The 23122-nt window shown below is 38.3% G+C and overlaps 1 protein-coding gene across 1 annotated transcript in view; it reads left to right on the top strand.

The window, feature by feature from the left end:
* DNAH11 (dynein axonemal heavy chain 11) overlaps nt 1–23122 on the top strand; it is a 355283-nt gene that overhangs the window by 250639 nt on the left and 81522 nt on the right. The window contains exons 62-65 of the mRNA XM_063667481.1: nt 3500–3634; nt 9918–10088; nt 18184–18419; nt 19927–20049. Of these exons, the coding sequence (XP_063523551.1) occupies nt 3500–3634; nt 9918–10088; nt 18184–18419; nt 19927–20049 (665 nt within the window). The remainder of the gene's footprint in view (nt 1–3499; nt 3635–9917; nt 10089–18183; nt 18420–19926; nt 20050–23122) is intronic.

The following is a 23122-nucleotide window of genomic DNA, read 5'->3' as shown; positions in this document are numbered from 1 at the left end:
ATGTGAGACACTAGTGCTCCTTTCAAATCTCTGAATACACGTAAAACAGTCAGTGTAAGCTCAAATCAACAACTAGACATTCCTATGAAAGTAGTAGATTGTCACCTTTAAGCATGCTTGGAATCCTGGCTATTATACCAGGTTAGTACTTATTCCTGGTGAATATTCGCTAATGCCCTTAAGAGTTACATGCCAAGGGCCAACTTTTACCCAAACATTTGCCATTAAGTTATGTTTTCATTCAATGAAAAAAATGAACCAAAGTGAATTTGTATCCCATTTGAAATAAACTCCAGTGATATTTGTACACCAGGCTAACTTACCATGTGCTTGCTGAATGTGCTGTGCCATATTTTACATGCATTAAGACACATTTTATTCCATAGCACACCTACCTATGAAGTAGGTATTACTAGGAGTAGTCCCATTTTACACATGAGAAAATGTAAAGCTCACATAAAGTGAAAAATGAGCCCACACCACCAGGGCCAGTAAGAGGCAGAGGAACTAGAACCAAGACATTCATTCATTCATTTGAGACAGTCTTATTCCGTCACCCAGGTTGGAGTGCAGTGGCACGATCTCACCTCATTACAACCTTGACTCCTAGGTTCAAGCAATTCTTGTGCCTCAGCCTCCCGGGTAGCTGGATTACAGGCTTGTGCCACCATGCCCGGCTAACTTTTTTGTATTTTTAGTAAAGATGGCGTTTTACCCTGCTGGCCAAGCCAATTTTGAAGTCCTGACCTCAGGTGATCCACCTGCCTCGGCCTCCCAAAGTGCTGGGATTACAGGCTTGAGCCACTGTGCCTGGCAGAACCAAGACGTTTTTGAACTCAAAGCTGGATACTCTTAACTATACAGTATACCACGTGTGATTTGACTGGGAAGCCTGGAAGTATTTGCTCTGTCTCTTCACAACTGGAACTTCTCAAACATCTATCTTGTGAAATGCCTTCCATTAAGTTGGTCCAGGACTCAGAAGGTTTGGGTTCATAGCCTTGTTTTTTCACTCACTTGCTAGTGAAACTATAGCAAATCGCTCAACTGATCTTTGTCTCAGTTTCCTCACCTGCAAGTTATATAAGGCATCGTCTCCTTTATTCACCTTCATTCTCCAGCAAGCATACAGCAGAGTTTTTCAGCGGCTGTATGACATGCAACACCTCAACAGATTGAATGCAATAGCAGGTATAAGAATCTAACAGTCTTCTGTTAAATAAGTCATTAAAATTAGATTTGCAAAAATCTAAATGCCATTTTTCATTAATTTTGTTTTGGTAATATTGTTATTTTTAATAAAATTATGCTAATACATGGTGAGCTTATTAATATTAAATAAATTTTTAAATTTTTTTTTCAGTTTTAACTTCTAATACCATAAATATTACTTGATATCATCTGTATGAACCAGTGCCCTTTAGGGTTCTGAATGTAACAGAGTTTTGAGACCAAAAATTTTGAGAACCATTGCCTTCTACTGTCCTAGGTATTATTCTATAAATCATCAAAATTAATCCTCAAAAAAAAACCCTTTGAGCTAGGTAACATTATTAATTCCATTTTTAAGATAATGAAGCTGAAGCATAGAGAAGGTAAATAAATAGCGCCAACTTGATACTGCTTAGCTGGTAGCAGCATCCAAATATCAACCCAAGAAGTCTGATACCACAGCCTTCATGTGCTTCCGTGTTTGGTAAAACTGTAAGTACTCTTAATAACCCAAAACAGACCTGTAATATTTTTACTTCAATCTTATTTCTTTTTTTTTTTTTTTTTTTTTAAGACGGAGTCTTGCTCTTGTTTCCCAGGCTGGAGTGCAATGGCATGATCTCAACTCACTGCAACTTCTGCCTTCCAGGTTTAAGCAATTCTCCTCCCTCGTCCTCCCGAGTAGCTGGGATTACAGGCATCTGCCACCACGCCCAGCTAACTTTTGTATTTTTAGTAGAGACAAGGTTTCGCCATGTTGGCCAGGCTGGTCTTGAACTCCTGACCTTGTGATCTGCCTGCCTCAGCCTCCCAAAGTGCTGGGATTACAGGCATGAGCCACCGTGCCCGGCCATATTTCAATCTTATTTCTAACTGGTGATGTATAATATGTCCATCCATTCTCATAAATTTAATGCTATTTTGCATATTAATCTTAAATTTGATGTATATACATATTTATGTATATGTACATATTGCTTTAGCAATATAAAGTAACGGTGAAATAACTGGGTCATCAACAAATATAGTCTGTCTCTATATTGTTAATAGATTATATTCTGTAAGTTTTCTTGTTAAAGTTTCTTGGAACTTTGCATGCATCTACAAAAGCAATGTTATAAATCTTATTAGGTTTGTTGGAACTTAATATGCTAGCAAGATACCATAGTGAGGAGTCTCACAAGCATTTGACATCTTAGTCAAGACTTTTTGTCTATAAGTGATATGAGCTCATTCAAACTACCTTAGCCAAAAAGGACACAAAGACAAACTCATGGACAAAAGGTGACCAGGGGACCCAAGAGATCCAGGAAACAAGAAGCTGCCATGAACTTCTCTTGGAGTCTCTAGGGCTGTGTGACTTCTCATCTTGCTTCTCTTTGTACGTCCCTTTCATCCTTTTCTCTTTCTTCACAATGGTTTTCTCTGTTTTTTTCTGTGCCCAATGGAAGGTGTTCCCTCTTTAAAGGAAGCCCTCTGATTCACACATCCTCCCAGGTCTTTCAATGCTAAAGACAATGGATTATCTCTGAGTTTCAATCCCTACCTCCAGAAGAGAAAAATATGGGTCAGGCACAGTGGCTCATGCCTGTAATCCCAGCACTTGGGGAGGCCAAGGTGGGTGAATCACTTGAGACCAGGAGTTCAAGACCAGCCTGGCCAACATGGTGAAACCTCATCTCCACTAAATCTACAAAAATTAGCCGGGCGTGGTGGTGCACACCTGTAATCCCAGCTGCTCGGGAGACTGAGGCACAGGAATCACTTGAACCTGGGGGGGCAGAGGTTGCAGTGAGCTGAGATTGCACCATTGCATCCAGCCTGGGCAGCAGAGCAATATTCATTCCAAAAAAAATGAAAAAGAAAAATCTGATTGGCGAAGCTGGGTCTGAAGGGCTCAGTAATTAACACCCCTCTTCACTGCCTGAATTATGAACCCAAAGAGAAAAGAATCAGTGGTGGAGAAACCAAACAAGTCACTCTTGTCTTTAATAAAGCTGGTTGGAAGGTGAGGCTTAGGTGCAAGAGCAGAGGGGGATGATAGTGCACCCACGGCGTATTTGCATCTTCAGGGCACATCCATTCACCCCCAGTCGCTCCCTGCATTCTGCCCAGTGGAGGCAGAAGGGGAGAAGACCACATCATGAACTGTTAGTTTATGAGGGGCAAAGGTTAATGGGGGGAAGAGGTTTGTCCATTTACCTTACAGTAACAGATGTTTTAAGTTGATGGTAATCTCTCTGTTTTAACTAAAAATGACTCAAAAGTTAATTCAACTCTGATTCAGGATCTGGATCGAAATCTGAGCAGACTCACAGCTTCATTTGAAAAAGCAACAGCTGAGAAAGTCCGGTGTCAAGAAGAGGTGAACCAAACCAACAAAACCATCAAATTAGCTAACAGACTTGTCAAGGAACTTGAGGCAAGTTAAACTTTTTCTTCCAAACATTCTAACTAAAATATTCAGATCAGCTTGTGGGGATTTTATTATTTGCCATCAATAATAACTAAATAGACATGGAATTAACAACAAAGGATAATATTTAATAATCACTCATACTGTGGCTCTAACTCACCAGAAGGAAGAAATGTTCAAGTACATATCTTTTAATACACAGTCCTGAACTCAATGTGCCATCAGTCTGATCTCCAACGAAAACAGGGAAGACATATACTTTATCAGAATTTAGTGGTCTTGTATCCACTTTAAGACAATGGCGTACATCAGCTGTGGGTGGGTTATGTACTTATTTTTTCTACTTTCTCTCTTCGTTTCTTTCTTACCACATTGTGAAATCCTTTAAAAACAAAAATAAAACATGTTTTTCTTAAAATAGGTTATAAAACTCCGGATGGCTGCTAGATAATTATGAAATTGAACTGTTTGTTGTCTGATCCTTTTAATATACATTTGCCATTGAATTCTACCAGCAAATGATTTCTTTCAAGTTAAATGTGGTTGGTTTATGTTTTTGTTGTTACATCTTTTTATAGGTGACTGACATGCTAATGTTAATAGTTATTCCATTAGATAAAGGTTTTTTATAATTCATATTAACATTCTCTTGCTTGAACATGAGTGGTAGAGGAACATATGTTCTTTGACATCAGTATTCACAGATTTTATTTGCTCTACAATGTGGTATTCAACAGTTTTGAGGAAATCACTGAATGTCTTCAACTTTGTTTTCTTGTACTAAAACAGGGATGTGGATAACGTTTCCCTTACAAGGTTTTGATGATACTCAAAAGACATAATGTATGTTCAAGTATTTCCTAACAAAAGTCAAAGAGATAAATAACCAAATTTTAAAATAAGAAAAGGATTTGAATAGACATTTCTCCATAAAAGATATGCAGATAGCCAGTAAGCACCTGAAAAGATGCTCAACTCCATTAGTCATTAGGGAAATGCAAATTAAAACCATAACAAGATACCACTTCATAACCACCAGGATGACTGTAATAAAAAATATGGACAGTAATAGTATTGGCAAACGATATGGAGAAATGCTGGTTGGAATGTAAAATGGTTCTGCCTCTTTGGAAAACAGTTCTGCAGTTCCTCAAAATGTTAAATATAAAGTTACCACATGATGCAATCATCTACTCATAGGTATATACCCCAAATAAATGAAAATAAACATTCATTAAAAAGCTCATATGCAATGTTCATAGCAGCATTATTCATAATAGCTAAGAATAGAAACAACCCAAATGTCCATTAATTGATAAATGGATAAATAAAATGTATATCCATATAATGTAATAGTATTCATCTATAAAAATGAATAGAGTCATGCTACAATGTATTAATCTTGAAAATATCATGCTAAAAGAAAGAAGCCAGACACAAAAGACCACATATCACATGATATGTGATATCATATGATACATAGTCAGAATGTGCCTGTGTATGAAATGTCCAGAACAGGCTAATTTATAGACGCAAAATAGACTAATGGTTGCCAGGGGCTGGACAAGGGTGTGGGGTTTGGGGAGTAACTACTACTGAATGCACGGTTTCTCTTTGGGGTGAGGGAAATGTACTAAAATTAGCTAGAAGAGATAATTGTGCAAGTCTATATATATAGAGAAAGAGAGAGAGTAAAAACCACTCTACTGTATATTTTAATGGATGAATTTCATGGTAAGTGAATTATATCTCAATAAAGCAGTTACTTTTTAAAGTATAAAGTCTGTAACTGCACTATTAGAAAGTATATAAAATATATAACTAAAAAGTAATAAAATGTGTAACTAAAAAGTATATAATTGCATTATTAGAAATGCCTTTAGCTGACAAGCATATGACTGCACTAAAATATGTAACTGCACTATTAGAAATGCATTTGGCTGGAGATGATAGAAAACTTTTACACTGGCTCAAACAAATGGGAGCTTATTTTTCACATATTACAAAAAAATGCTAAGGTTAGAGCATTATCAGCGTTGATCCTGGTGATTAGTGATCAGCCACCTAGGCTCTTTGTTGCCCTCTGCCTCTCCATGCTTAGCAAGTGGACATTCACCCTCATGCATTTTGCGTCATGGTCTCAAGATGGCTGCTACACCTTCAGATTCAAAGAGACAGTAGAGAAAGGGAACAATCTGTATCAGCTGGGGTTTTCTCCTTTTATGAGAAAAACTGATGTTTTTCTGGAAATGTCTCTGACAGACTCCCACTTAAGTTTCTTTAGTCAGAACTAGATAAACTGCTAACTCCACCCCACACCTCCTGCCAAAAAAAAAAAAAAAGTCTGGAAAAGTGGGGAATGGGGCTATCGTCATTGGCTTAGCAAGTCACCGTTCATCTCATGGGACTGGGCACATGACCATCCTATTCAGATTCAGGGTTCTCTTAGCAAGAAAAGAGGGGGAAACGTGTTTCGGGATGGCTAGGTGATAGCCTCATTTCTTGTAGTAGTTTTTTTTTTTTTTTTTTTTTTTGGGAAACGGAGTCTCGCTCTGTCGCCCAGGCTGGAGTGCAGTGGCGCCATCTCAGCTCACTGCAAGCTCTGCCTCCCGGGTTCACGCCATTCTCCTGCCTCAGCCTCCCGAGTACCTGGGACTACAGGCACCCGCCACCACGCCCGGCTAATTTTTTTGTATTTTTAGTAGAGACGGGGTTTCACTGTGTTAGCCAGGATGGTCTCGATCTCTTGACCTCGTGATCCGCCCGCCTCAGCCTCCCAAAGTGCTGGGATTACAGGCATGAGCCACCGCGCCCAGCCTATAGTAGATTTTTAAAACCCTAACTTATTACCACAAATTTAACTAATTCACCACAAGTTTAAATACACTATCTCTCTGAAATGCATAGTTCATTATGCAAAACCTCATAATTCACTCTGCAAATCCCCTCTCTCCATTCCATCTCAATAACTGCAATTCTGTTCTTCCAGTTTTTCTGGCCCAAAGCTTTTGAATCACTCTTGACTCTTTCTGACATCCAATCCATCAGATATTCTGTTGACTCTGCCTTTCAGGTTCATTCCAAATCCCAGCACTTCGCATTCTCTTCACCTTACCATGCTGGTCCAGGCTGTGGCATCTCTCCCCTAGGGTACCTCTGCAGGCCCCACCGTTACCTCCTAAAGCTTATTTCCCTCATTGTAGCTGGGTGATATTTTACAAACTTAAGTACATTCACATCACCCCTTCACTCAGAACTCCCCAATAGCTAATTAATCACTCAAAGTCCAGCCTAAAGGCTTTACTGACCTACAAGGCCCTACATGATAATCTGTCTCCTGGATACCCCTCTGTCCTCACCTCTGCCACTTCTCTCTTGCCCCATCCCCAATGGCCTTCTCTCTCTCCCTCATACTTCCAGGCACACTCCTTCTTTGTGCCTTAGCCTTTCCCAGGCAATCACATCACTGGCTCTTCACTTTGTCAGGCCCTGCTGAAAGTTGTCATTATCAATTGGTTTTCTCTGACCTCCCTACATAAAAGAACCTTCATCTAACACACGAGACCCCCACTCATTCACACGCACACATACATGCACACATACGCATCTCTATTTTCTCCACTTGCTCTGTTACCATTTTTTGATAGCATTTATTGCATGAACATAGTTGTACATGTATGCATATGCACAAATACTTTTTTTGGTCTTTTTTTCCCCAACTGAAATATGAGCTTCTCAAGAACAGGAAACTTCACCATTTTTTGTGCACTGCTTGATCCCAAGCGTATAGAATAATCCTGGCATGTCATAGGCATCACTAGATATTTACTGAATGAATAAATTACTAAATGGGTGAGTTTTGGGAGCCTCCTATATTAAAATTCTGGAGCCTTTTGAAGACTTGCTCTTTTTAGGTGAGTTGAGAAATTTTACCAGTACTAGTACTTACAACTACTTCCATTTAAAGTAGCAAGATTTAAGCAGTTTGAAGAGGTCACCATTTGTGAGGTACCTGAGAAAAACTGTTATATAATTAGACTGTTTTCCTGGACTAGTTACAGAATGTCTGAAAGTTTTGTCAAGGGAAAAGCAGGCCCTACCATGTGTGTCTAACATATAGCAATATTTCCAAAGACTTTACTTACTCATGATGATTTAGACAAGGAAAGGAAAAAAATTGTATCACGTTAACTAAGAAAAAATATATATTTTTAAAGGATTAATTGAAGATGTCAGATTTTTTTCTTTCAGGATAAATTCTTTCTGACTAGAACAGGAGACAGTTAACTTCTGAAAAACATCAAGACTGATGATTTTGTCTGTATAGCATTGACCTGGAAGCTCAGCCATTCAGACTAATAAATCAGGCAATTTATATTTAATCATTAACTACCTCCTGAGCTGAGCAGCTGTTCAAAATTAGAAATGGGTCACCCCAGCCAGGATGACATTACAGGCAATCTATAATGCATTAGAATAAAATTATAGTGATTTTTAACTGTCTTGAAATTTATTACAGGACATGTTCCAACTCTTAAACCCTTGTTAGCCAATGTCGGTAATGATTTATGTTGCATGGATACTATAGCGAAATTATTGACGATTTCAATAGCCAATCAGTCTATGTTTAGTAAATCTTCAAATTTCAAAGCTGTTTTGGAGAATGAGTTGGGTACATTTTATTGTTTATCCTTTACAAACCAAAAACAACAAAGATGGAGGGTAGGTGAATGAGAGATTCCTCCTGAAAATTAATGGCTATGTTGTCTATGGCTGAGGAAGGAAAGTGATAAATTTTATAAAGAGGGCTAGAGAGCTGAAGTTCCTTAGTGTTTAATTATATAGTTAACTTGGGGTGATCTTTAACAAGCAAAGCAGGGAGATGATCTTGAAACCACTTTGATAACAATTTTCACATGCTAATTTCATGACCTCTGACCTCAGTGTTGTAGATATTAAGACAGCTTGCAGGGAACTGGCATTCCAATCCATTCTGACATCATTTTTGTTTTCTGTGGTCAATCTACTTTCATGGAGAAAGCAAAATTCCATAGGGTGCTTCTTCGCTTGTACTAACAAATTGCTAATTTTTTTTCAGGTTCTATTAATTTGCATGTTCTTAAAATGTTGTGTTTTTAGCATACATTGAAACAAAATAAATTAGTGAACTACCCTGCAGTTCAGTCAATCCATACATATTTATTGCAGTTTTATTCAAATCCAATATTAAGGGCTTCACATACTTAACCTGTAAATCAGATTTTAAATGGCCATCCAGCTAGATATAAGGACTTCAACAGTGTTCTTGGAGAGTATTGTGAAGTCCTGATTTCCACCTTTTTACATAGATCGTAGCTTCCTCCACTGATTTAATGATTATATTAGAAAACTAACCTGAGTTTAGTAACTACCAATGCTACTCTTTAATTAGTAGAATCCAGGATAGATGGCTGTTTCAGCTTTATGTTTTAACTAATTAAGAAGAGTTGTGTTTGTCATTTCCCTTTGTCTGTAATCAGACCATTGCCAGCATGTTAAAAATAGGTAAGTAAATAAAAAGTTTGACTAAGGCAGTGTAGTGGGAAGAATGGAGAGCAGCCAGGCTGACATTAAAAATCCTGACATCAGGCCAGGTGCAGTGGCTCACGCCTGTAATCCCAGCACTTTAGGAGGCCAAGGTGGGTGGATTGCTTGAGCTCATGAGTTTGAGACCAGCCTGGGCAACATGGTGAAGCCCCGTCTCTACAAAAAATACAAAAATTTGCCAGGCATGGTGGTGCATGCCTGTAGTCCCAGCTACTTGAGAGGCTGAAGTGAGAAGATGGCTTAAGCCCAGGAGGTAGAAGTTGCAATGAGCCAAGATGGTGCTATGGCATTCCAGCACGGGTGATAGAGCCAGACCTTGTCAAATAAATAAGTAATCTCAACATCACTCATTCTTGGCCACAGCTCTTGGTCATCTTCCATTCCCAGAGGGACAGGGGAGAGACTGTCAGCCTTTCAAGAAGGACCTCAATCATAATGGAAGAGTTCGGATGTCCAGTGAGAAGAGATGTTAAAGAACTAATGTCACATTGTGATAAACTCCACTGAGGAGAGTATGAGAACTCCATCATAATGATGGGTTTCAAACACATGAAACATTATAATAGTCACACTAACCCGTTACACTCTGTTCCTTATAGTGACTGTGTAGAAGGATGTAAACCTTGCCTTAAGGTAATTGCATTAAGCATTTGTGGAGTTGACGTTCAGCCTGCAATTACAGCTGAGTAATTTCATCTTTCAGTCAGAGAAGATTCGCTGGGGTCAATCCATTAAGTCCTTTGAAGCTCAAGAGAAGACACTCTGTGGAGATGTTCTTCTCATGGCAGCATTTGTGTCTTACGTCGGACCCTTCACAAAGCAGTATCGCCAGGAGCTGGTGCACTGCAAGTGGGTTCCCTTTCTTCAACAGAAGGTAAGTTCAGTTCCTTACCTTGTCAGCAGGTAGAAAGATCACATTGAAATTTCAGTAGTAAAACCCATGTATATGCCAGGCACTTTTGGACCTCTGTAATGAGAACTGACCAGAAATTCCACGGTGAAATTCTTTCTCATGTGCTGCAGTTTTTCTTATTTTTACAAAATTCATAATAAATATTTCATTAGTTTTAAAAATGTTTTTATTGATCTATAATACTCATATGTATTTTTAGGGTAATGTGATAGTTTGATACCTGTATACAATGTGTAATGGTCAAGTCAAGGTAAATAAGATATCTATCACCTTAAACATTTATTTTTTCTCTGTGTTAAGAACACTATAATTCTTCCTTTCTAGCTATTTGAAATATACAATAAATTATTAACTACAGTTTCCCTACTGTGTTACTGAATACTGGCACTTATTTCTTCTATCTAAGTGTATTTTTGTACCTACTAACCAACTTCTCTGCATCCCCTCTCCTCCATTTCCCTCTCTCCGGTTCTCTGGTAACCATCATTCTACTCTCCACCTCCATAAGATCCACTTTTTTAGCTCCCACATGTAAGAACATACAATATTTATCTTTTTGTGCCTGGCTTATTTCACTTAACATAAAGTCCTCCAGTTCCATTTATGTGGCTGGAAATGACAGGATTTCATTGTTTTTATGGCTGACTAGTATTCCATTGTGCATGTATATCATGTTTTCTTTATCTGCCCATCTGTTGATGGACACTTAGGTTGATTCCGTGTCTTGGCTATTGTGAATAGTGATGCAGTAAACATAGGAGTGCAGATATCTCTTTGACATACTGATTTCCTTTCTTTTGGATATATGCTCAGTAGCTAAATTGCTGGATCATATGGTAGTTATTTATTTTTTTGAGGAACCTCCATACTGTTTTCTATGGTGACTGTACTAATTTAAATTTCCACCAGCAGTATACAAGCTTTCCCTTTTCTCTACATCCTCACCAGCATTTGATATTTTCTGTCTTTTTGATAATAGCCATTCTAACTGAGGTGAAATTATATCTCGTTGTGGTTTGGATTTACATTTCCCTGCTGACTCGGTGATGTTGAGCATTTTTTCATGTTACCTATTGGCCATTTGTACATCTTCTTCTGAAAGAAATATCTATTCAAGAACTTTATCCATTTTACAATCAAGTTTTTTGCTTTATTTGCTATTGAGTTGTTTGAGTTCCTTATGTATTCTGGTTATTGATGCCTTGTTGGGTGAATAGTTTGCAAGGTATTTTCTTCTATTCTGTAGATTATCTTTTCACTCTGTTGGTTGTTTCCTTTGCTGGGCAGAAGAATTTTAGCTTGATACGATCCCACTTTTGCATTTGTTTGTGGTCTTACCCAAAAAATCTTTGCCCAGATGTCCTGAAGCATTTTCCCAATTTTTCCTATAGTAGTTTTATAGTTTCAGGTCTTATATTTAAGTCTTTAATCCATTTTGATTTGATTTTCAGTTTTTGTTTTGTTTTTTGTTTGTTTGTTTCATTTTGTTTTTTTTGAGATGGAGTTTCCCTCTTGTTGCCCAGGCTGGAGTGCAATGGTGCAGTCTCAGCCCACTGCAACCTCCGCCCCTGAGGTTCAAGCAATTCTCCTGCCTCAGCCTCCCAAGTAGCTGGGATTACAGGCACCCACCACCACACCTGGCTAATTTTTTTGTATTTTTAGTAGAGATGGGGTTTTACCATGTTGCCCAGGCTGGTCTCAAACTCCTGACCTCAGGTGATCCACCAGCCTCAGCCTCCCAAAATGCTGGAATTACAGGTGTGAGCCGCTACACCTGGCCTGATTTGATTTTTGCATATGGTGAAAGATGGAAATAGTTTTCCTTATTTTAGTGATCGTTTCAACAAGAACATAAAAATTAATTATGTAAACTATAGAGTTATGGTTGGAAAAGTGCTTTAAACAGAAGTGATAACTGAACAAACTCAGATCATCATGTTATTGAATAGCATGAAACTTTGTTTTCTTACTAATATTATGGGTTATTTGTTAAAGATTTTTAAAAGACTACTTTCAGACTTAAAGTGTAGTATTTTGTATGTAAGTATAAAGTAGCTTACCCTAAATTTGAAAATTCAAACCCATAAGCAAAGTGAAATAATAGATTTGCACGATGTAAAATCATCTAGTTTAAGATACTCCTTGTACAAATGAGAAAACTGAGACAGACAAATGACTCCACTTCTGTCATAGAGAATAGAAAATCAGACCTCCTGATTTCCAGGACTCTATTTTCTATACAACACTGTCATCTCAATTGATTAAAACAGATTCTTAGTTTATGTATCCAGCCCTTTCTGGAGTATGGAGACAAAGATGGACATGGGCACAGATATTAATAGAAAATTGAAGCACTCACACCTGCTGGTCTCTGTTACTTTAGGGAAGTAGGAAAATGCAGTGCAAGCTGGCCAAACCAAAGAAAATTGAAATAAGAAGAACAGCTTTGAGGAGAGTGGTAAAAATATCAAAAATACCTGTGAAGGGCAACAGGGGAGTAGAAGGTAAGAGTCACCACACAGCTTTAAGAAACCCAAGACGTATTTGGACAAGATAAGTTTATAGTCACAGTAATAAAGCTTTCAACAGAATACTCAAAGTCTAGGAGTAAAAAGAGAGGAAAGAGAATGCCAAATCTAGCCATGTTTATAGGCAGGTAAGCCAGAAAGAACGGAGGTGAGGAAAGTCAAGCAGAACAATTAAGTAGCAGAACAATTAAGAAATGGAAGGAGCACTTTAGGCTGAAAAGAGATAGGAGGTTAGCCAGAAGTTAGTGTTAAAATATGGTAAAGTTTCCCAAAACCTTAAACACAGAATTGCCACATAATCCAGAAATTCTACTTGTTGGCATATACCCCAAAGAAGTAAAAGTAGGAATTCAAACAGATGTTTGCTTGCCATTGTTTATAGCAGCACTATTCACAATAGCCAAAAGGTGGAAGCGATTCATGTGTCCATGGACAGAACGGATTTTTAAACATAAGGTATAAGTACACAATAGAATGTTATTCGGCCTCAAAAATGAAGGAAATTCTGGTACATGCTACAACATGGATGAACCTTGTCAATATTAGGCTAACTGAAATTAGCCAGTCACAGCTGGACCTGGTGGCTAATGCCTGTAATCTCAGCACTTTGGGAGGCCATGGCGGGCAGATGACTTGAAGTCAGGAGCTCAAGACCAGCCTGGCCAACATGGTGAAACCCCCTGTCAACTAAAAATTAGCCAGGCGTGGTGGTGGGTGCCTGTAATCCAGGCTATTCAGGAGGCTGAGGCAGGAGAATTGCTTAAACCCAGGAGGCGGAAGTTGCAGTGAGCAGAGATCGCGCCACCGTACTCCAGCCTGGGTGACAGAGTGAGATGCCATCTCAAAAATAAAATAAGCCAAAAGGACAAATACTTCCACTTTGTGAGGGACCTAGAGCATTCACATTCATAGAGACAGAAAGTGGAATGGTGGTTACCAGAGGCTGGGAGAGGGAGGAATGGGGAGTTATTGTTTCATAGGTATGTTTCAGTTTGGGAACATGAAAAAGTTCTGGAGATAGAAAATGATGATGGTTGTACAACAATGTGAATGTACTTAATGCCACTTGAACTGTACACTTAGAATGGTTAAAATGACAAATTTTATGTTAAGTATATTTTACCACAGTAAAACTGTAAATAGTAGGGTAAAGTCCTGGTATCTTAATAGTATTTAGAGTGTTATGTTTAAAGATGTGAAAGAGATGTAGACAATCATAATCAAAGAGTTGGGTACAGGAATTTTAGGTTTCAATGATAAAATGATTTCAGATTGTTACAAAGCCTGGGACTATATTTCCCATCAAAAAAGGTACTCTAATACCCCTCCAAAGACATATCACCATCATGGGGGGTGGGGATGTGCATATCAGAAGCCAGGGATGGGGGTGTTGTATAATCTTCCCGGGTGATTCTGATATCATCCCCTTCCTCCCCCAATTCCCCCAACTGGAATAGAAAGGAAATACAGTGCTTTAATATGAAAGTTGTCAAGGCCAGAGAGTGGAATCATCATCTTCATAGGCACTGAGGTTGTCAAGGATTGATAGCAGAACTTGGAAAGGTGAGAAAGACCAATAACTATATCATTCATAAGATGAGGAAATAGATCGGAGATTGTATATCTGGAGTCCATGGGTCTTAAAGGTGGCATTTTGACTTAAGAATGGAAGAATCACGACTTGGGTTGACTTACAGGGAAGAAAGAGGAATGGCAACTCTTTCCCACACCCACTTTTCAGTAATGGGATTATTAAGAAAATGAACTGTCCACCGGGTGTGGTGGCTCATGTCTCCCAGTTCTTTGGAAGGCCAAGGCAAGAGGATCTCTTGAGGCCAGGAGTTTGAGACCAGCCTGGGCTACACAGTGAGACACTATCTATATGAAAAAAAAGATTTTTTTTAAACCCAGGCAGGTGTGGTGGCAAAGAGGCTGAGGAGGGAGGGTCACTTGAGCTTAGGAGTTAGAGGTTACAGCAAGCTATGGTGGCACCACTGAACTCCAGGCTGGGTGACAGAGTGAGACCTTATTTCAAAAAGAAAGAAAAGAGAGAGAGAGAGAGAGAGGTGGGAAGGGAGGAAAATGAACTCTTTCCACTTCAGAAGGCCCTCAAGTGAAATGAGACTCTAGAACAATGGCTCTTGCACCCCAGCCTCCTGTTAAAATCATGTGAGAGGGAACTTTTTGAAATGCACTGATGCCTGTTGATGCTGAATCACTTGGGGGAAGGGCCAGGCCTGTTGGCAGCTTTTAAAAGCTCTCCCATAAGTCCAGTATCCAGCCTGGGGTTGACGGCCATTACCCTTGGGGGAGAGCCTGGTTTTGCTTAAGACAAGCAGGTAGAGAAGATAAGGCAATTTGGTCCAAACAAGACTAAGATACTAAAGAGTATGAGGGAAGGGTTGTCAGAAAGTACAACCATGGGGGCATGAGTTTGAGGGATGGGACAGGGAGCAAACAGTAACACAGAGGGTAGTGGCTGAAAAGGACAGGGGCTGTGGGCATACATGGCCTTGAGGGTCCAAATTACACTGTTTTCCAAAGTTGTTTCCATCCAAAGTTGTTGTTTGCTGGGCAGATGGACAGAGTCATAGGCAAGTTCAAGGCAGCCTTTGCACTCCACTCATTGCTTTGACCCAGCAGTTTATAGACAGAGCAAATACATGAAGTTATTAGTGCCAATAATTAGTTATTAGTTACTAATTAGTTATTAGAAGCTCTAATGCTAAGCCTCTGTGTCCTAAGCAATAAAATAGAGATATCTACCTTGCAGAACTCTTGTAAGGGTTAAATGAAAAATTGGAAAGAATGAATCTATATGAATAAATTTTGTGAACAGTTAAAGCCTTACATAAACATTAGTTGTTATGTTACCGTAACATTAGGAGAAACTGGGAGTATTACCTCCACAGGAAATCACCCTTTTTTCTTAGGAATATGCCAGTTGGTCAGTTTTTAGAGACCAGATGGGCATTTGGTGTTATGGCTAATTTCACTTTGGCTCGTGACATGTGCTTCCAGCCTTGTCTTTTCTCTCTAGCAAATGCTCCTTTTCCAAAGAGTGAGCCTCCTTTTTTGTTTCAGCTCCACCTCATAGTAACATCCTGACTCACAACATGTTGACCCTACTTAATAGAGCAATTAGATGGAGGCTGGCAACAGGCTGACTCTAGAAGCAGACTTTGAACTTAAAGGGTTCCCTCTTTGCACTTGGTTTCCAAACCCATTTTCCTTGCTGCAGACTCCAAGAAATTCTGAAAAGACCAGTTAATTATAATAAAAAGAAGGTATACTCTAATGTATCACTTAATGAAGGGGATATGTTCTGAGAAATGTCTTTTGGTGTACTTGCATAGACCTAGATGAGACAGCCTATTACACACCTAGGCTACATGGCATAGCCTATTGCTCCTAGGCTACAAACCTGCACAGCATGTTATTTTATTGAATGCTGTAGGCAACTGTAGCACAATGGTAAGTATTTGTGCATCTAAATCTATCCAAATATGGAAAAGATACACAAAAAATATAGCATAAAAGACTAAAATTGGTACACCTGCATAGAACACCTATGGTGAATGGAGCATGCAGAACTAGAAATTGCTCTGGTTTAGTCAGTGAGTGAATGTGAAGTCCTAGGACATTACTGTATACTACTGTAGACTTTGTAAACACTGTACACTTAGCCTACACAAAATTTATTTTTAAAATAATGTAATTGTACTACAACGTTATGATGGCTACAGTGTTACTAGGTGATAGGAATTTTTCGGCTCCATTATAATCTTATGAAACCACTGTTATATATGCAGTCCATCATTAACCAAAATATCATACTGCGCATGCCTGTATATAAAATGAGGCTTATTTTTCTCACCCTGCACTTAGATTAATATTAATGTGAAAATGATGCCTGTATTATAACTATCAAAAAATATTTTTATGAAAAAAATTCTGTATGTAGCCATGCTGCTGGTTATTTGGACACAATACTATTAAAACATCCTAAAAATTTGAGTCTCAAAGTAGTCACTATAGTTATGATACTCTTTAATGTAGGTGTCTTCATTTATATTAAGATGGGTTTTATTTCTTCATTTATGTTGAACTGGGTTTTATTTCCCCTACTGACCAGGAAAAAAGGGGGAGATTGGTATTCTCTTTGATCCCTGGCTCTCTACTCTGCACAGAGTAGGTACTCAAACTATTGATTTTGGATCTGAGATCTGCAGATGCCCCTTCTGTTAGTCCTTTTAGCTTCAGAAATCAAAGTTACAGCCCCCAATTGTTTCAGCTGTTTGTATTAAGTAGAAGGTAACAAATTAAAGCACACACCTCTTGCCAATAGAAGAGTGCTTGTTCTAAAAGATCAAATTGCCTATGTCTCTAAGGGAACTATGTATCAAGTCAGATATCAAGACTTGTTCAATATCACTAGGAGATAGGGTTTGATTCATTTTTAAGATAACATTGTAGTCAGAGGCAGTAAGAATATTGTGCTACTTTTCCTATATTCATATTAAATTGCATCCCAGCCTTAATGTGGGAATCCTTTCAGCATTTTGTTTTGAAGCTCTGTGACAAACCAATGAACCAAACTGTTACTGCTGATATAGCCTCCCCTACCTACTACAGGTAGGGTTGTTACTACAGTCTCTTATAGAGGCATGCTTCCATGTTAACCACCCCACCAAGCTAGGGGGCTAGCTAGGTATTCATCCTGCACATTTTGGTGTCTCTAGGCAGTGTTTCATGTACGTAGAAAATGCTCAATAAATGTTTGGTGATTGATGACTGGCGGAGTGAACATATACATTCTTTAATACAATTTTTCCCACAACATTATTTATTGTTGTCAATTTTTATAAAGAAGTATCCTTATTCTTTAAAATGGATTGCTCTCTCCACCCCGCTTGCCCCTCCCTCCTCACTTACCCCTCCCCAACTTCTTACTTTGCAATGCAATCAAGACATAGATAATTTCCTCTCAGCCTAGAAGTGACATCCTAAGTTCCTTTGCACAACTGAGGAGTTGATGGGGTTCCAGTGGACTGAATACTTTCCATTAACCCATCCCAGAGAGAGAGGTCATCTCTTTGTAGCATTGGTCTGTAGAAAAAAAATGAAGTGCCTGAGCAAGATACTGAATTTTAGCATTGGTTATGTGGAGGTGGGTGGCGTGGATTGCTCCATGGGCAAATACATTTCTGGTGTCCTGCCATTCTTCTTGGGGTGTAAATTCACTCTTACCTAAGTATGGGGCAAAGTCTCTGTCAGTTGAAGCCCAGTAGATGCAGTTGATAAAACCGATGTTGAATCCCACAGTTAACAGAATTCTGAGACGTAAATACTGGATTTATCAAGTCAAATTGCATCTAATGATGAGCTGTGTTTGGCTTCTGAGAAGCCACAGAAAATTATCATGTGTTTACCTAGTTACTTTCTCATGGCTTTGTTCTCTTCTTTTCTTGTCTGTCTGCTCTCTCTGCCACATGGCCTATTTGTTGCATTCAACTCTGATTTTAAAGGTTTCCATTCCACTAACCGAAGGCCTGGACTTGATTTCCGTGTTGACGGATGATGCTACAATTGCCACCTGGAATAACGAAGGACTGCCCAGTGACAGAATGTCCACCGAAAATGCCGCTATCCTAACACACTGTGAGCGCTGGCCTCTGGTAATAGATCCCCAGCAACAGGGGATTAAGTGGATCAAGAATAAGTATGGAATGGACCTGAAAGTCACACATTTGGGCCAGAAAGGGTATGTGAAGTTTGAAGAGACTGGCTTTCTGTTTACCTGCTGTGAAGTGGGTCTGATTTTTATAAAGGCGTGACGTTTCTTAGACCTCTCCACCACATTGATGTATTACAATTTGGTGCTATTTGTTTATCTGCCTGTTCATGTTTCATATAAAGTATCTCTGTTGAAAAGGCATTCTTGTTGGGTGGCATCCAATTATCTGAAGAAGAGATAAGATTGAAAGTTAGAACAAACATTGTGTCTGTGGGGGAAAATATGTAAATTTTCTAAAGCCAACAATGGATATATATTATATTGCTTCTCTGCGGTGTTTGGATAGTAACACAAGAATTGTCAAGGGTGCCTCCAGGCTTAATGATGTTTACAGTCATATTTCTAAATCTATACTCTGCCTATAGAAGGATCTTAACATGGCTACAAGTCCCAACATTGGATGCCTAAAGTTAATTTATTATCTTAGTCAAGATTTACATGTCGCTTTTGAGAACTGAATCTACTCCAAGAATTTCTGTTACTGAGTCATCATGATAATACTGTCTGATAGATAGAAAGCTGTCTTGTATGCAGTTGCTATTCAGTTAATGTTGAATAAATTATTTTAGAACTATGGATATTTCACTTGACCCTTCCATCCTCTTTTTATACATAGAGTGAAATAAGAAATTTCTCTAGTTATACAAGTAAATGTAGTTCTTAGGCCGGGTGCAGTAGCTCATGCCTATAATCCCAGCACTTTAGGAGGCTGAGACAGGAGGATTGCTTGAAGGCAGGAGTTCAAGACCACCCTGGGCAACATAGTGAGACCCTATCTCTACCAAAAAAAAAAAAAAAAAAGTAGCCAGGTATGGTGGTGCCTACCTGTAGTCCCAGCTACTTGAGAGGCTGAGGCAGGAGGATCACTTGAGCCCAGGAGATCAAGGCTACATTGAACCATAAACATGCCGCTGCACTCCAGCCTGGACAACAGAGTGAGACCACCATCTCTATTTTTTTAAATGTAGTTTTTGTTTATCTGAATACTTGAAGAAAATTATTTTTGGTAGGGAGATATTTTTTGGAGAGTAAGACCAAAATAAAATGATAGCTCACCATTTTAAGTGACTAAACTTAAAGGTTTAAAAAAATAAAAGTTTGATCAAGTTTAAAGCATTTAATACATGAAACTTTACTTAAAAAAGACACATCAAATGAATTTAAATGTATGATAGTTGGGTAACTTACACTTATTTCAACTATGGTTGCTATTACAAGCAACTAATCTATACATAGATTTATTAGTTCAAACTATTAAATTTCACTTGGAAAATATAACTAAAATGTATCCTAAAAATCTCATCTTTAATTTCTGTGTAATCTAGTTGAAGGAAACTACTACTTTATAAAATAGTTTTCTCTAAGTTTTTCCCATTTAGAATACCTACATTAAATATAATTTGATCATTTAAAAAATTTTGAACATTTTGTGCCAATTTGCATTTTATTATCTCAAATCCCACTGAATTTTAAGGTTTTTGAATGCCATTGAAACTGCTTTGGCCTTTGGTGATGTCATCTTAATTGAAAATCTTGAGGAAACGATAGATCCAGTCCTGGATCCACTACTTGGCAGAAACACAATTAAAAAAGAAAAGTAAGTATTCTTGAATTTTTAACATATATATCATGCTAAATGATTTTCAGCAGCAGCATCTATTTCTTAGCTTCATAGTCAAGCAGTCTATTGAAATCTTAGTGATATTTCTGAGTTTCCATTTCATGCACCTACACTCCAAGACCAAAGCAACCACAACATTATCCAGACTTTCAGACTATTTATTTGATGGATTTAGATTTGTTTTATCCAATTCCTGATTTATAGGCCAAAAAATGTATTGTTATAAATCTGAGAATAGTTGCCTCTTTTTAAATTTATACCAGTGTTTCTCTAATTTCAGTAATTTGCAGAACACCTTGAATATGGCTGCCTATCTACATATCACTTGTACCCTGTTTAATGTTTTTCTTTAACTAGATTTTAAATCCATTCACTATTTTTAAAAATCAGCATGAGTTTACTGTGCTAGCTGTTTTTTCTAATATACTTAAAATGTAGCCATTCAGAAAAGGAGAGTTCATTAGTGGATCCCTGAAATCATCCCTTATGCCAACAGTATTGGATTCTCAACAACAGAGAAATACTTCCTGCTACCCCTCCAGGAGCTATATGTGACTTTCTAAGAGACTGCCATTCCCCCAAGACAATATACTTTCCAGAACATTCTCTCAGGGACATTGAAGCCATTTCTGAGGAGTCATCATGTCACTTTCCTATGAATGTGTGAAAGGTCAGGTGCAGCAATTGTGTCTTCAATCAAGTCTGGGTGGGCATAGGGGAAACTGGCACTCCAGAGACTCCTTATGCCTCTTCACACAACCAACATTCACTAGACTTAATTCACCGAATTTCCTTCCCTCTCTTCTTTTTTCTTCAAAGATATATAATTTCAGAACTTCCCCCACCCTGTTCTTTCTTAACGCCCACACTCTGCCTCTAAGGTATCTGTCCCCTTTTTCATCACTAGATTATTCTTGTCAATTTTAAGTGGAAATAGGCCTACATCAGGGTGACTAACTTCTTGGTCTCTAACTGATTAGTATGGTATTTATCATACAATCACTAAGTAAATCCATTTAGAGTGACTGACAACTTATAATTGTTTAATAAACCAAAATTTACCCAGGCACACATTTAGAACAATCTAACAAGCCACTTGACAAACTGCAACTCTTAACATAAATATAATTGTAGCTGTGTCTGATGTGTTAAAAATATAGTGTAAAATCTTGAATGTCACTGAAGTGAAATCCTTGTTATTAAGGTTCTGACTCTATTATATAAAGACTTAAAATTTTTATCAGTGAAATGCATGTTCTCTGAGCTTCAATTTCAACTTTCAATAGCACAATTTAGCTGTAAGCAATTTGATGACTCTTATTACATATATTGTTGGATAATCGGAAATTTCCAAAGACTGATAAATTTGAGTCCTGATTCTCAGTATGGATGTAGTTAACTATCAGTGAGGATTCTAGAGGTCTTCAATTTTAGAAACAGATTTTACATAGAGCTTCAAGTCTTTATCACAAAATATCAGGCCAGAACAATTTAATTCAAATTAATAATATTTACTGAATATGTACTCTCTGTTAAGCCTTGTAGAATTGATCATATCATTCTTGAATTTCTTTTAAGACCAAGAAGATTAAAGATAATCTGTTAAGAATGTAACAAATGGTGCTAATTGCATGCAGTTGTTACCTTAATCCTGGCTCCTAAACCCTTATGTGTGGGAACAACCACTTGTTTGAGGGTGAATCTCAACTCTCTATCATCAGCTTTTCCTCCTTCCCTCTTCCATGCAGATGTTTTTAGAGTATCTTCACCCAGAGACTATGAGTGCCAGAGGAGTCCTTATATATCCTGTCAGTCATTGAGTAAACCTTCTCTGAGCACTGCTATATGCCAGGTACTATACTGGGGGCTGCAGATTTAGTGTGATAAGACACAGACCCTGCACTTGAGGAAGCTACATTTCCATAAGGAAAGATAGACCTATAAACAATCAATGAATGTAAAGCAGAACTGTTGGTGTGGTGATAGACATATACATGGCAAGGAGTTGTCAGTTCCATAGTGGAGACTTGGAAAGACTTCTTGGAAGAAATTACCTTTGATTACATTTTGTTTAATGCAAGGCTCAAAAGTTAAGTAGGTATTTGTGAGGTAGACAAGTGGGAAAAGAGAATCCTGGACAGAGAGCCCTAATTTCAAACAGTAAAACACACAAAACAATCCAACAGCTTTGGGGAACTGCAAATAGAATCCAAATGGGTGGAGAGTCTGTGTTGGGGAGGAAGAGAGAAGGATGTGGACTGGGACAGATGAGACTGGAGAGGAGAGCAGGACCCAGAGCACAGACTTCCTTGGTTGATCCCTAGGTTGGCCTTTTGCTATGTGTTGATAATTTCCAACCTCTCCTAAATACACTCAAGGGGCCTGTTTCTATGAGTTACACTAGTTGGTAATACCAATTGTTTTTAACTAAGGGACCATGCCTTCCTGGAGTCTCCATATTTTCACTCGAGAATCATGATCATAAGTCAGTGGGGAAGCTAGTAAGAACTCTTGAGCACACTGGAAGCAATGTGATCAGATGAATGTTTCTAAAAGTATTGACTGAAGGGGCGTGGACCTAGAGTCAGAGTCTAGTTGGTAAATAATTGCAGTAATCAGTTTGAGACATGGTATGAGCCTAAACTTAGGCAGTGACAGTGGAAAGAGAGGAGGGGACAAATCAGTGTGATATCAAGGAGTTAATACCACCAGTTTATGGTATTATCTAGGGAGACTCTATACAGCCAGAAAAACAGAGGGTACCCTGTCTTCCCTCTGCTCTTTTCCCGTGAGAAAAATGGGGACCCAGAGACATTAATTAATGTCCTCTTGCATACCTTATAGCTATATGAAGTTTATGTGAAAACCTAGTTTCTTAAACAGGTTTTTCTCTTTTTTGTGTTTTTTAATTGCTGCGTCATAGTTGTACATATTTTAGGAGTACATGAGATATTTTGATACATGTATATGATGTGTGATGATCAAGTCAGGGTGATTGGAATATCCATCGTGTCAAACACTTTTCTTTGTGTTGAGAACATTACAGTTC

Source organism: Pongo pygmaeus, chromosome 6 (assembly GCF_028885625.2).
Source record: "Pongo pygmaeus isolate AG05252 chromosome 6, NHGRI_mPonPyg2-v2.0_pri, whole genome shotgun sequence".
NCBI classification, from domain to species: Eukaryota; Metazoa; Chordata; class Mammalia; order Primates; family Hominidae; genus Pongo; species Pongo pygmaeus.
This window is presented reverse-complemented; position numbering and strand designations above follow the sequence as displayed.